The sequence below is a fragment of the Peromyscus leucopus genome, chromosome 17 (assembly GCF_004664715.2).
Source record: "Peromyscus leucopus breed LL Stock chromosome 17, UCI_PerLeu_2.1, whole genome shotgun sequence".
Classification (NCBI taxonomy): domain Eukaryota; kingdom Metazoa; phylum Chordata; class Mammalia; order Rodentia; family Cricetidae; genus Peromyscus; species Peromyscus leucopus.
This window is the reverse complement of record NC_051077.1, coordinates 53,029,994-53,041,607: the sequence shown is the minus strand read 5'-3', so window position 1 is coordinate 53,041,607 and position 11,614 is coordinate 53,029,994. Positions and strand designations below refer to the sequence as shown.

The window sequence follows — 11,614 nt, the reverse complement described above, 5'->3', positions numbered from 1 at the left end:
CAGGCACCGCGCCTCGCCCACCAATGAGCGCCTCAAGTCACAATCGCGAGGCGTCACGGGAGCGGTAGTTCCAGCGAGCCCATGCAGGGTCACAATCGCGAGGCATGACGGGAGTTGTAGTTTCTGGGTCGCGCCCAGCGGGCAAGGCAGACGCCTGAAAGCAGAAGAGCGGGAGTCGCGCGCGCAGCCATGGCCCGGGCTCGCGTGTCGCTCTGGGCCATCTGCGTGCTGCGCGTGGCGCTGGCCACTGTGTACTTCCAGGAGGAGTTTCTAGACGGAGGTGAAGGCGATGGCCGTGGTGGCTGGCGGCCTTGTCCTCCGTCCGTGCTCCTGATCCCGAGCACTTAGCCGCGCTAACCCTCCTGTCTCCCCACAGAGCGCTGGAGGAACCGCTGGGTGCAGTCCACCAATGACTCCCAGTTCGGCCTCTTCCGAGTCTCGTCGGGGAAGTTCTATGGGCATAAAGAGAAAGACAAAGGTCAGTGTAGAATCCGGAGCAAACGGAGTGGAGTTAGAAAGCCACACGGCACCCTGACAGCGCACCTTCCGCCCAAGCCAGGGCACCAGGCACACGCAGGCTCTGCCATACCTTATTTAGGTCTCCATTAGTTTAAGATTGGGCGGGGATATGTTGGTTTGAGTTTTTGAGACCGTCTCATGTAACCCAAGAGGGTCCTAACTCCCAGCAGACCTCCTGGCTCAGCCTCTCAAGTGCTGGTCACTTTTTATGTATCCTATGTGTGTTTGCGGGGCGCTGTGTACCGAGCGCTGGAAGAACAGCCAAGGTGCTCGGGAGTCTTCCTGAGTCCTGAATGACGACAACTGGACCGATAAGAACGACTGTCGGGCATTTTTTCAGTAGTTGCCCAAGATCACCTCACTTCATGGAGATTAGAACAAGGCCGTGGCACACACCTGTGAGGAATATCACAAGTTCAAGGCCAGCCTGGCTATAGTGAGCTCTGGGCCAGCCTAAGATACAGCCAGATCTTGTCACAAAACAACAAGAGGGACAGTGGAAATGAAAGTGGGGGGGGCAAGATGGGTCAGCAGGTAAAGGAGCCTGTGGCCAAGCCTGAGGATCTGAGTTTGATCCCCAGAATCCACAGGGGGAAGAAGAGAATCTAGGCCAAGTTAACCTTTAACCTGGACACATGCTCCCACACCACAAAATAAATAAATGCAATTTTCATCTTATTTATTTTTGAGGTAGGGTTTCACTTTGTAGCTCTGGCTGCCCTGGAACTCACTGATATCTGCCTGCTCCTGCCTCTCTGCCTCTTGAGTGCTGAGGTTAAAGGCATGCACCACCATAACTGGCTAATAAATGTAAACTTTAGCTGGGTGATGGTGGCGCACGCCTTTAATCCCAGCACTCGGGAGGCAGAGGCAGGGGGATCTCTGTGAGTTTGAGGCAGCCTGGTCTATAGACCAAGTTCCAGGACAGCCAAGGCTACACAGAGAAACCCTGTCTCAATAAATAAATAAATAAATAAATAGATAAATAAATAAACAAACAAATAAATAATAAAGTAGAGAGATATTGGCAGGAGGATTAAAAGGTCAAAGTCATCCTTAGCTGCATAGCAAGTTCAAGGACGATCTGATATACCTGAGAGCTTGTCTGGAGAAAAAAACTGATGGTTTATCTGAGACAGGTTCCCTCTAGGAAGCCCAGGCTGGCCTGGTACTCCAGATCCTTCTGCCTCAGTCAGCCCCATGCCTGGTTCACAGGTGTGAGTCACTATGCTGGGAAGTTTTTTTTATTATTATTATTATGTATAATTAACGTCTGCAGGCCAGAAGAGGGCACCAGATCTCATTATGGGTGGTTGAGAGCCACCATGTAGTTGCTGGGAACTGAACTCAGGACCTCTTGGAAGAGCAGTCAGTGCTCTTAACCTCTGAGACATCTCTCCAGCCCTCCTGGCAAGTTTTTACTGAAACTTCTGTAACGGGAGGAAACACTGTCACAGATGCTCATTTACATATCCCTTGGTTGTTACAAAGTAGTCAAAGAATTGAGAAGCTAGGTCTAAAATACCCACCACGCAGAATAGGCTTGGGGCTCAGTCTTGCCTAGGATGCCCAAAGCCCTGCGCAGCACCACAGAAGCTGGGTGTGTGACGACATCAGGAGGGAGCTGCAGGAAGAGAGGTCGTCAGAAACTCCAGCAGTGGTGGCGCATGCCTTTAATCCCAGCACTCGGGAGGCAGAGCCAGGCGGATCTCTGTGAGTTCGAGGCCAGCCTGGGCTACCAAGTGAGTTCCAGGAAAGGCGCAAAGCTACACAGAGAAACCCTGTTTCCAAAAAAAAAAAAAAAAAAAGAAAGAAAGAAAAGAAAAACAAAAAAACAAACAAACAAAAGCCAGAGGCAGAAACAGGAGGGTCTCTGTGAGTTTGAGACCAGCCTGGTCTATAGAGTAAGTTCCAGAAGAGCCAGAGCTTCACAGTGAGACCCTGTGAAAGAAAAAGAGAAAGAAAAAAGTAGTAACATTATTATATAAAAATCATTTTAAGGGCTGGAGAGATGGCTCAGAGGTAAAGAGCGGTCCGGAGTTCAATTCCCAGCAACCACATGGTGGCTCACAACCACCTGTAATGAGATCTGGTGTCCTCTTCTGGCCTGCAAGCGTACATGCAGACAGAACATTGTATACATAATAAATAAATAAATCTTAAAAAAAAAAGAAAGAATGAAAGAAAAAATCATTTTAAAAGCAGAAACACCCCCCTCCCCAGCTTTATGACTGAAGTGGGTGAAAGCCAGCATGGCATAAATGAGCCTGAGGATGTGGCTGCTGTCTGCCCGGTGTGATTTTTCTGTCCCCTAAAACCCTGCTGAGTAAGAACAGCAGACCAGGCCTGGCGGCTGGGGCTCTGGACACCTGGATTCCCTGTATGGTCTCTGGGGACCGAGACTCAGCAATCACAGATGGAAAGATGCGAGGAATTTAGATGGGTAAGAGGTGACAGGTGGCTCTTGGGGTTGCCTGGCTGCCGGTGACGGGGTGGGATGGGGGTCTGCTTCCCGTGTGAGAGTGGGGAGCCAGCTTGGAGTGGAGCTAGATGTGTGGATAAACACCCAGTTCGGGCTGTTGAGATGGTTCCGTGGGTAAAGGAGCTTGGTACTGGGCCTGACTCGCTGAGTTTGAACCCTAGGACCCACATGGTTGAAGGAGAAACCTGAGTCTCACAAGTTGTCCCCTGACCCTCACATGTGTACTATGACAACATACTCCCCTCACCCTAACACACATACAAAATAATTGTCATTTTAAAACCTGAAAGAGCCAGGTGTCCACCTTTGATCCCAGCACATGGGAGGCAGAGGCAGGCGGATCATGGTGAGTTCTGGGATAGCCAGGTCTATGAAGAGACTCTGTCCCAAACAAAACAAAAGAAAGAATAGAAAATACCAGGTTTGTTTTGGGGAGTTTGGGGCTGGTTGGTTACCTGATTTGTTGTTTTGGGGTTCTGCTGTTTATTTTGAGACAGAGTCTCACTATGTATCCCTGACTGGCCTAGACTTGCTGTGTAGACCAGTGTGGCTTCAGACTCATGGAGATCTGTCTGCCTCCACCTCCCCAGTTCTGGGATCTAACACACAAGCCACTTCAACCAGCCACATTAATTTTGGATTTTAATATTTTAAATTATTTATTTTATTTATGTGTAGAATGTTTTGCTTGCCTGCATGTTTGTGCACCGACTGTGTGGTGCCTGAAGAAGTCAGAAGAGGGCATTGGATTCCCTGGAACTGGAGTTACAACCTGTTGGGAGCCACCATATGGGTGCTGGGATTCAAACCCAGGTCTTCTACAAGAGCAGCCTGTGCTCTTAACTGCTGAGCCATCTCTCCAGCCCCTGGTTTGATTGATTGATTGATTGATTGATTGAGACAGGGTCTCAGTATGTATCCCCGACTGGCCTGGAATTCACCATCCATCCGTCTCAGCCCCCAGAGTGCTAGGATACGACACCACACCTGTCCAGCTAAACTGCCTTCAGGTAGCAAGGGAAAATCAATACACCCGGACCTGGCCATTATGGCTCACTCCTGCCGTAGCACTCTGGCAGTGAAGGCAGGAGGATGACGAGCACGAGGTCATTCTTGCTATGCGGGCTGCCTTTGTCAACTTGACACACGCTTGGATCATCTGAGATGATGGACCCGTAATTGAAAAAAAACACCTCAATAATACTGGCCTGTAGAGGGGCCGCTGAGGCATTTTCTTAATTAGTGACTGATGTGGGAAGGCCCAATTCATTGTGGACAGTGGCACCCCTGGCATGGTGGTCCTGGGGTATACAGAGTGCAGGCTGAGCAAGCTACGGGGAGAAAGCCAGCAGGCAGCCTTCCTCCATGGTTCTGCTTCAGCTCCTGCCCCGGGATCCTGCCCCGACTTCCCATCATGGCGGACTATGAGCTCTAAGGGGAATTAAACCCTTTTCCTCCTGAAATTTCTTTTGGTCACGGTGTTTATCACAGCAACAGAAACTAAGGAAAAAAAAAAAGTAGTGTATTATTTTCTTCAGTAGCAATACAGCCTTCATTCTATAGTGTATGTTCTCGCCTTATCAAGATTAAGGTAGCAGCACTAGCTTTCCCATAGTCTGTCTAGAGCTGTGTGTGGTATAGGCAGGCACATGTCTGTGCACCGAAGAGAGCGGAGAGGACACGGGTGTCCTGCTCTGTCGCTCCCCACCTTGTTTCCTTAAGACAGGCCCTCTCACTGAACCTGGAGATTTGGGTGGTGGCCAGGGAGCCCCAGCCACCATCTTCCTGTCTCCAACACACACACACGCACACGCACACGCACACGCACACGCACACACACACAGCCATCTTCCTGTCTCCAACACACACACGCACACGCACACGCGCACACACACGCACACACGCACACACACACACACACACACACACGCAGGCAATGAAGTTACAGTTCATTTTTTTTTTTTTTTGGTTTTTCGAGACAGGGTTTCTCTGTATAGCTTTGCGCCTCTCCTGGAACTCACTTGGTAGCCCAGGCTGGCCTCGAACTCACAGAGATCCACCTGGCTCTGCCTCCCAAGTGCTGGGATTAAAGGCGTGCGCCACCACCGCCCGGCCAGTTCATTTTTTTTTAAGATTTATTTTATTGCATATACAGTGTTCTGTCTGCACATACGCCTACAGGTCAGAAGAGGGCGCCAGATCTCATTACAGATGGCTGTGAGCCACTCAGGACCTCTGGAAGAACAACCCGGGTTCTTAACCGCTGAGCCATCTCTCCAGCCCCCTAGCTTTATTTTTTTAAGTAAGCACTGGGGACTTAAACTCGGGTCCCCTTGCCACCACCTTAGTGAGGACTCTCACACTCTCAGGCATCTCTCCAGCCCCTGCTTTGTGTGTGTGTGTGTGTGTGTGTGTGTGTGTGTGTGTGTGTGTGTACTTGCCAAGACACACACGTGGAGGCCAAAGGACAGTGCGTGAGTGTTGGTTGTCTCCTTCCACCATGCGGGGCCTGAGGACCCCACTCAGGTCTGGCTGCAAGCTCCTCGACCTGCTGAGCCATCTTACTGGCCTGTTGTGTTGAGGTGACTTCCTGTGGTCCAGGCTGGCCTCGACCTGCCGTGCAGCTGAGGCTGAGCCTCCTGTCTCCTCCCAGTGCTCCACGTGTGCCACCCCCCTCCCCCCCACTTGACATGGCCCTGGGGATGGAGCCCCAGGCTTCTACACACCAGCTGAGCTTCCAACCGAGCTGCATCCCCAGTGGGTAATTTTATAACAAGAAGTATAACAGTGGCAGGGTTGAGGATGTGATCCAGGGGGAGAGCCAGCGCTGAGCATGCGCCATCTGTCCCTAATCTTAACAAAACAAAATGACCCTGCTGGGTATGGTGGCCCACAGCTTTAATCCAAGCATCCAGGAGGCAGAGGCCAGCCTGTTGTACATCGTGAGTTCCAGGACAGCCAGGGTTACACAGTGAGACCCAAAATAAACAACAAAAACTTAGCAAGAGTGTATTTTTGTAAACTCTGTGTGTGTGTGTGCCAGGCATGTGTGATAGTGTAGGGGGGCACGAGTGTCATGATGTGCATGTGGAAATTAGAAGACAGCTTTTGGGAGCTGACCCTCTTTCCATGACCTGGGTCCCCAAGGATCTAATCCAAGTGTCAGGCTTGGCTGCAAGCGCCTTTGCCCACTGAGCCACCTCTCCGGCCCTAGCAAAAGCAAAGGATGCTTCTTAAGTACAAAGGCACGTGGGTGTGTGAAGCACAGGCTTCTGGCAGCAGAGATCTTGTTAGTGGTGTACTTGTGGCACACTACGACTGCTTTGTGAACAGTGAGTAATGCAAACGTCTGTTATTGGGGGGTCACTGTGACATGAATTTGAGGTCCCCACAAGTTGCTGAGTGCATTTTTTTTTTGTCTTTTGTTTCTTTGTTTGTTTGGGTTTTTTGTTTATTTGTTTTTTGAGACAGGGTTTCTCTGTGTAGTTTTGAGCCTTTCCTGGATCACGCTCTGTAGACCAGGCTGGCCTCGAACTCACAGAGATCCGCCTGCCTCTGCCTCCCGAGTGCTGGGATTGAGGGCCTGTGCCACCGCCGCCCGGCACTGAGTGCAGTGTTGTTCTGACTCCATCGTGCTCACTTTCTGTTGGAAGGCCTGCAGACAACCCAGAACAGCCGATTCTACGCCATCTCTGCCAGCTTCAAGCCGTTCAGCAACAAAGGGAAGACGCTGGTGATCCAGTACACCGTGAAGCACGAGCAGAAGATGGACTGCGGCGGCGGCTACGTCAAGGTGTTCCCCTCCGACCTGGACCAGAAGAATCTGAACGGAAAGTCTCAGTACTACATCATGTTTGGTGAGTGCCGCGCGGGAGGGCGCGTGCTTCCAGCTTCACGGAGGCTCTGCTGAATCATCCAACATCCCCAAGGTCTGCAGCACCGTTAAACCAGCCAGTGCACGCTAAGTGTTCTCGGGACTAAGAACCAAAAAGCCAAAGGGCTCTGAATCTGAGCGTGGCTTAAATTTTTTTTTTATTTATTCATGTAATTTACGTGGATCTGTGTGCAACAGGTACGTGCAGATGGCTGTAGAGACCAGAAGAGGTCGTCAGTTCCCCTGGAACTGGGGTTACAGGTGGTTCCCCTGGAACTGGGGTTACAGGTGGTTGCAAGCTGCCGTGTGGGTGCTGGGGTCCTCTGCAAGAGCAGTCAGCGCTCCTTATGGCTCAGCCATCTCCGCAGCGCCAGTAACTCCAGGGAGAGGGTTCTTTGCTTCCTCCATTGGAGTTCTGGGAATGGGATTCAGACCTTCAAGCCTGATGGCCAGTGCCTTTTCTTGATGAGCCTCTCACTGGTCCCATGCTGGGTGTGGACACACTAACCCTCAGCTACAACCTCAGCCCTGAAGCTTGAGTGCTGAGACCACAGTGAGCCGGGCACACAGCTGTGTTCACACACCTGCGTTCACACACCTGCGTTCACACACCTGCGTTCACACACATACACATACACCACACACACGGAAAAAAATGTGTTTGTGTTTTGAGACAAGGATTCTCTGTGTCACAGCTCTGGGCTGTCCTGGAACTCACTCTGTAGACCAGGCTGGCCTCAAACTTGCAGAGATCCTCCTTTCTCTGCCTCCCAAGTGCTGAGATTAATGGTGTGTTCCACCACACCTGAACAGAAAGTATAAAGTTTTCAGGAGTGAGATGTTAATCGTGGGCATGTTGGTAAGCCCTGCCTCCCAGCACCTAGGAGGGGAGGCAGGAGAATGATGTCAGCCTGCCTAAGTAACAAGACCTTGCTTCCAGAGACTCAAAGCAGTGAAAAAGTTTGGAGTTCCAGTGGGGACACTGGACAGGTGAAGTCACCACGTGTCCCAAAGTGACGAATTCTGGCCGCTGAAACAAGTCCAGACTGTCAGGGAAGGGATGGTAGACTTTCTGGTCACTTCTAAGAGAATTGTAAAGCTTGAAAGATTGCAGGTGTGGGCTGGGGCTGGGCTTGATTGCTAGCATGCCTGCCTAGCATGCAGAAAGCTCTGGGTTCCATCCCCGGCACCTCGTAAAGCAGGCATCATCCCAGTTCTTGGGAGGTACAAGCAGGAGGGCCAGGAGTTCAAGGTCATCTTTAGCTATAGAGTTCAAAGCCAGCCTGGGATACAATGACACCCTGTCTCAAACCCCTCCAAAAATGTAGAAAACAAAATAAAGACAGGGGGTAACTGTATTTAAGTTCAAATCCCCAAAACCCACGTAAAAAGCCAGACATGGCTGTGTGTGCCTGCAGTCCCAACACTGGGAGGTAGACACAGGTAGACCCTGAGAGCACCTCAGGCTGGCCAGTCTAGCTGGAAGGACCAGCTTCCGGCTCAGTGTGGGCCCTGTCTCAAGGGCATAAGATGGCAATTGATAGAGAAAACCTGAAGTCTTCCCCTGCCCTCAGCATGGGCATGCAGGCAAGGAATTCTGCACATTCATGTGTATGCACCACACATGTACACACACACCTTGCACTACAATGAAATCAGTCCTTTGGGCTGTGTTGTAGCCCAAATGATGAGTGCTTGATTGACTAGTGTGAGAGCCCCCCTGGGCTCCACGGCCCCCCTGGATTCCACTCTCAGTACTGTAAAAAATCGAAAAGACAAAACAGCACAAAATGAGCTCTTTTTGAGCTTTTTAAAAATTTAATTTTTTTAATAATTTTTATTTGAATTAAATTCAAACATTAAAGTGAGTGTTTCTCATTTTAAAGAACATATATTTGGGGGCTGGAGAGACAGCTCTGTGGTTAAGAGCGCTTTCTGCTCTTGGGGAGGAGCAGAGTTCAGTTCTCAGCACCAGAGCAGGACGGTTCATAGTCACCTGGAACTCCAGATGCGGGGAATCTGACTCCTTCTGGCCACCACAGGTACCTGCATGCACGTGTACACACACACACACACACACACACACACACACCTAGAGAGAGAGAGAGAGAAACAGTCACACACAAAATAATCTTAAAACATATTTATGCAAGGCATGCATGTGCCATGGCCACATGTGGCGGTCAGAAGCCCCGGTGAGGAGCAGGCTCTCTTCCTCTCAGCCTGGGCCCTTCCCTTCTGAGCTGTCTCTCCAGCTCACTGCTTTGCTCTTTGTTAGAAGCTCGATACAGGCCACCCAGGCTGGAATCCAACGCAGTCTTCCGGCCTCAGCCTCCCTGCCCTGTGACCACAGGACACCGCCCAGTTGGGCCTTGTTTTCTTCTGTGTGATGATTCACAGTGATGTCCAAGGTGACTCTGGCAGGAGGGCGCTGGTCACCAGGCCTCTGCTTCAGTGTCTTCCGGTGAAGTCAGGATGCCCCCCCCCCCCAGACGCGTTTGCCCTGTGTCCAGGAAGGATGGCGAGCCAAGCGTTTCTGTATGCTGATGCAGTCTGGAAGACAATTGAGAGCACCTACTTTTTTTTTTTTCTTTTAGGACCTGATATTTGTGGATTTGATAACAAGAATGTTCATGTTATCTTATATTTCAAAAATCAGTATCATGCAAACAAGAAGCCAATCAGATGTAAGGTGAGCAGCTAATGTCACAGTGAGCGGTTCTCTCCGTCTGCCTCCCTCCTCCCTCCTCCTCCATCTCCCTCCTTACCCTCCTCTTTTTTTTCTTTTTTTGGTTTTTTTGAGAGAGGGTTTCTCTGTGCAACAGTCCTGGCTGTCTTAGAACTCACTCTGTAGACCAGGCTGGCTTTGAACTCACAGAGATCCACCTGCCTCTGCCTCCCGAGTGCTGCGATTAAAGGCCCATACCCGGCCCTTCCCCTCCTTTTTATTCCTTCCTTTCTCTCCTTCCCTTTTTATTTCTTTTAAGCTTTTATTATTTGTAATTACGTGTGTGAGAGTGTGAGTGCAGTACCCACAGAGGCCAGAAGAGGGTGTTGAATTCCTTGGAGCTACCTGGCATGGATCCTGGAAGCCCAGCTCTGGTCTCTGTGAGAGTGGGGTGTACCCCTAACCACCGAGCCCTCTCTGCAGCCCCCACTTCTCTTTTTCCTTTAATTCATCTCTCTACATGGCCCAAAGGGCCTCAAACCCCAGGATCCTCCTGCTGCAGCCTCCCGGATGTTCCCTGTGCCTCTCGCTTGATGAATGTGAACAGGACTGGGTATGGTGGCTCATATCTAAGCAGCAAGGCCACAGCCTGCAAGTCACCCTGTCTTGAAATTTCCTCTCTTGTCTCAATCACTTTTCTATTGCTGTGAAGAGACACCATGACCAAGGCAACTCTTATAAAAGGAAGCATTTATCTGGGGCTGGCTGTGGTTTCAGAGGGTTGGTCCATGGTCAGCATGGTGGGGAGCAGGGCAGCACATGGGTAGACATGGTACCAGAGAAGGAACTGAGAGCTACATCCTAATCTGCAAGGTAGTGGGAGAAGAGAGACAGTGGGCCTGGCTTGGGGCTTTTGAAACCTCAGAGTCCATAACCTCCCAATCCTTCTAATGCTTTCAAAGAGTTCCACTCCCTGGTGATTAAGCATTCAAATATATGAACCTTTGGGTGGCCATTCTCATTCTGCCAAACTATTTAACCCATGACCTTTCATTCACCCTCACTCAGATTTTAAGACAAAGAGAGCCAGGCATGTTTACATAGGCCTTTAATCCCAGTAGTGGAAATGCAGAGGCAGGAAGATCTCTCTGAGTTTGAAGGCAGCCTGGTCTACACAGTGAGTTCCAGACCAATCAGGACTACATAGAGAGACCCTGTCTCAAAAAAATGGAGAGGCAGGGAGAGGAGAGAGAAAAGATGCCAGACTTACTTCACTTGTGGACGTGCTCATGACAAAGTCTGGAAGTGCGTGTGTAAATGAGTATAAAGTGATGGGCAGAAATAACCTCTGGACATACCCTGCCCCAGAACATTTTAGCAGAAGATAAGGAAGGGCCACTTGAAGTTTTAGCTCAGGTCTGTCCCAGAAGATACCTCCCTGGCTGGGTGGCTAATAAATCCCTCAACTACCACCCCTAGGCATTTTCCTCCTCCTTCCTGGGGGAATTGGGGAATGAGGTTTCTCTTATGTCTGTTCCCTGCTGGATGGGGCACCCATACCTCCTTAGTTAAAATAAAACTCTCCTGATCAGTCCTAGGATCACCAGAGGCAGGGTGATACTGGGCCTTGAGGACATTGTGGTCTTTGTTTCCATATTGAGACAAGGTCTCACGCAGCCTAGGCTGGTCTTAAACTCCCTGTGTATCCAAGGATGACCATGAATTCCTGATCATCCTGCTTCCATCTCCCAAGTGTCTGGCTTACTGGAGTGAGACACCACACCAGTGTATTGATTTGCTTTCAAGATATACACTAGCATAAAGTATATGGAACAATGAGGTCAGAACAGGCTACCTGACCAGCCAGATCAGTGATTGAGTACAGAGAGACACTACCTCAGTGTGGAAAGTGGAGAGCCATCAAGGAAGACACATGACCTCAGCCCCTGGTCTCTAGACACAGGCACATACACATACAGGTGCCTCTGCACACATATGCATTGTACACATACACACAGAAAAAAGAAATGTACAGGGGCTGGAAAAGATGGCTCAATAGTTAAGAGCACTG

At 50.2% G+C, this 11,614-nt stretch overlaps 1 protein-coding gene across 1 annotated transcript in view; it reads left to right on the top strand.

The window, feature by feature from the left end:
* Positions 1 to 76: 76 nt before the first annotated feature.
* The window catches only part of Calr3 (calreticulin 3), an 18,927-nt gene continuing 7,389 nt past the window's right edge, over positions 77 to 11,614 (top strand). The window contains exons 1-4 of the mRNA XM_028893490.2: positions 77 to 280; positions 377 to 478; positions 6,655 to 6,858; positions 9,473 to 9,567. Coding sequence (XP_028749323.1) covers positions 190 to 280; positions 377 to 478; positions 6,655 to 6,858; positions 9,473 to 9,567 — 492 coding nt within the window. The 5' untranslated portion in view covers positions 77 to 189. The remainder of the gene's footprint in view (positions 281 to 376; positions 479 to 6,654; positions 6,859 to 9,472; positions 9,568 to 11,614) is intronic.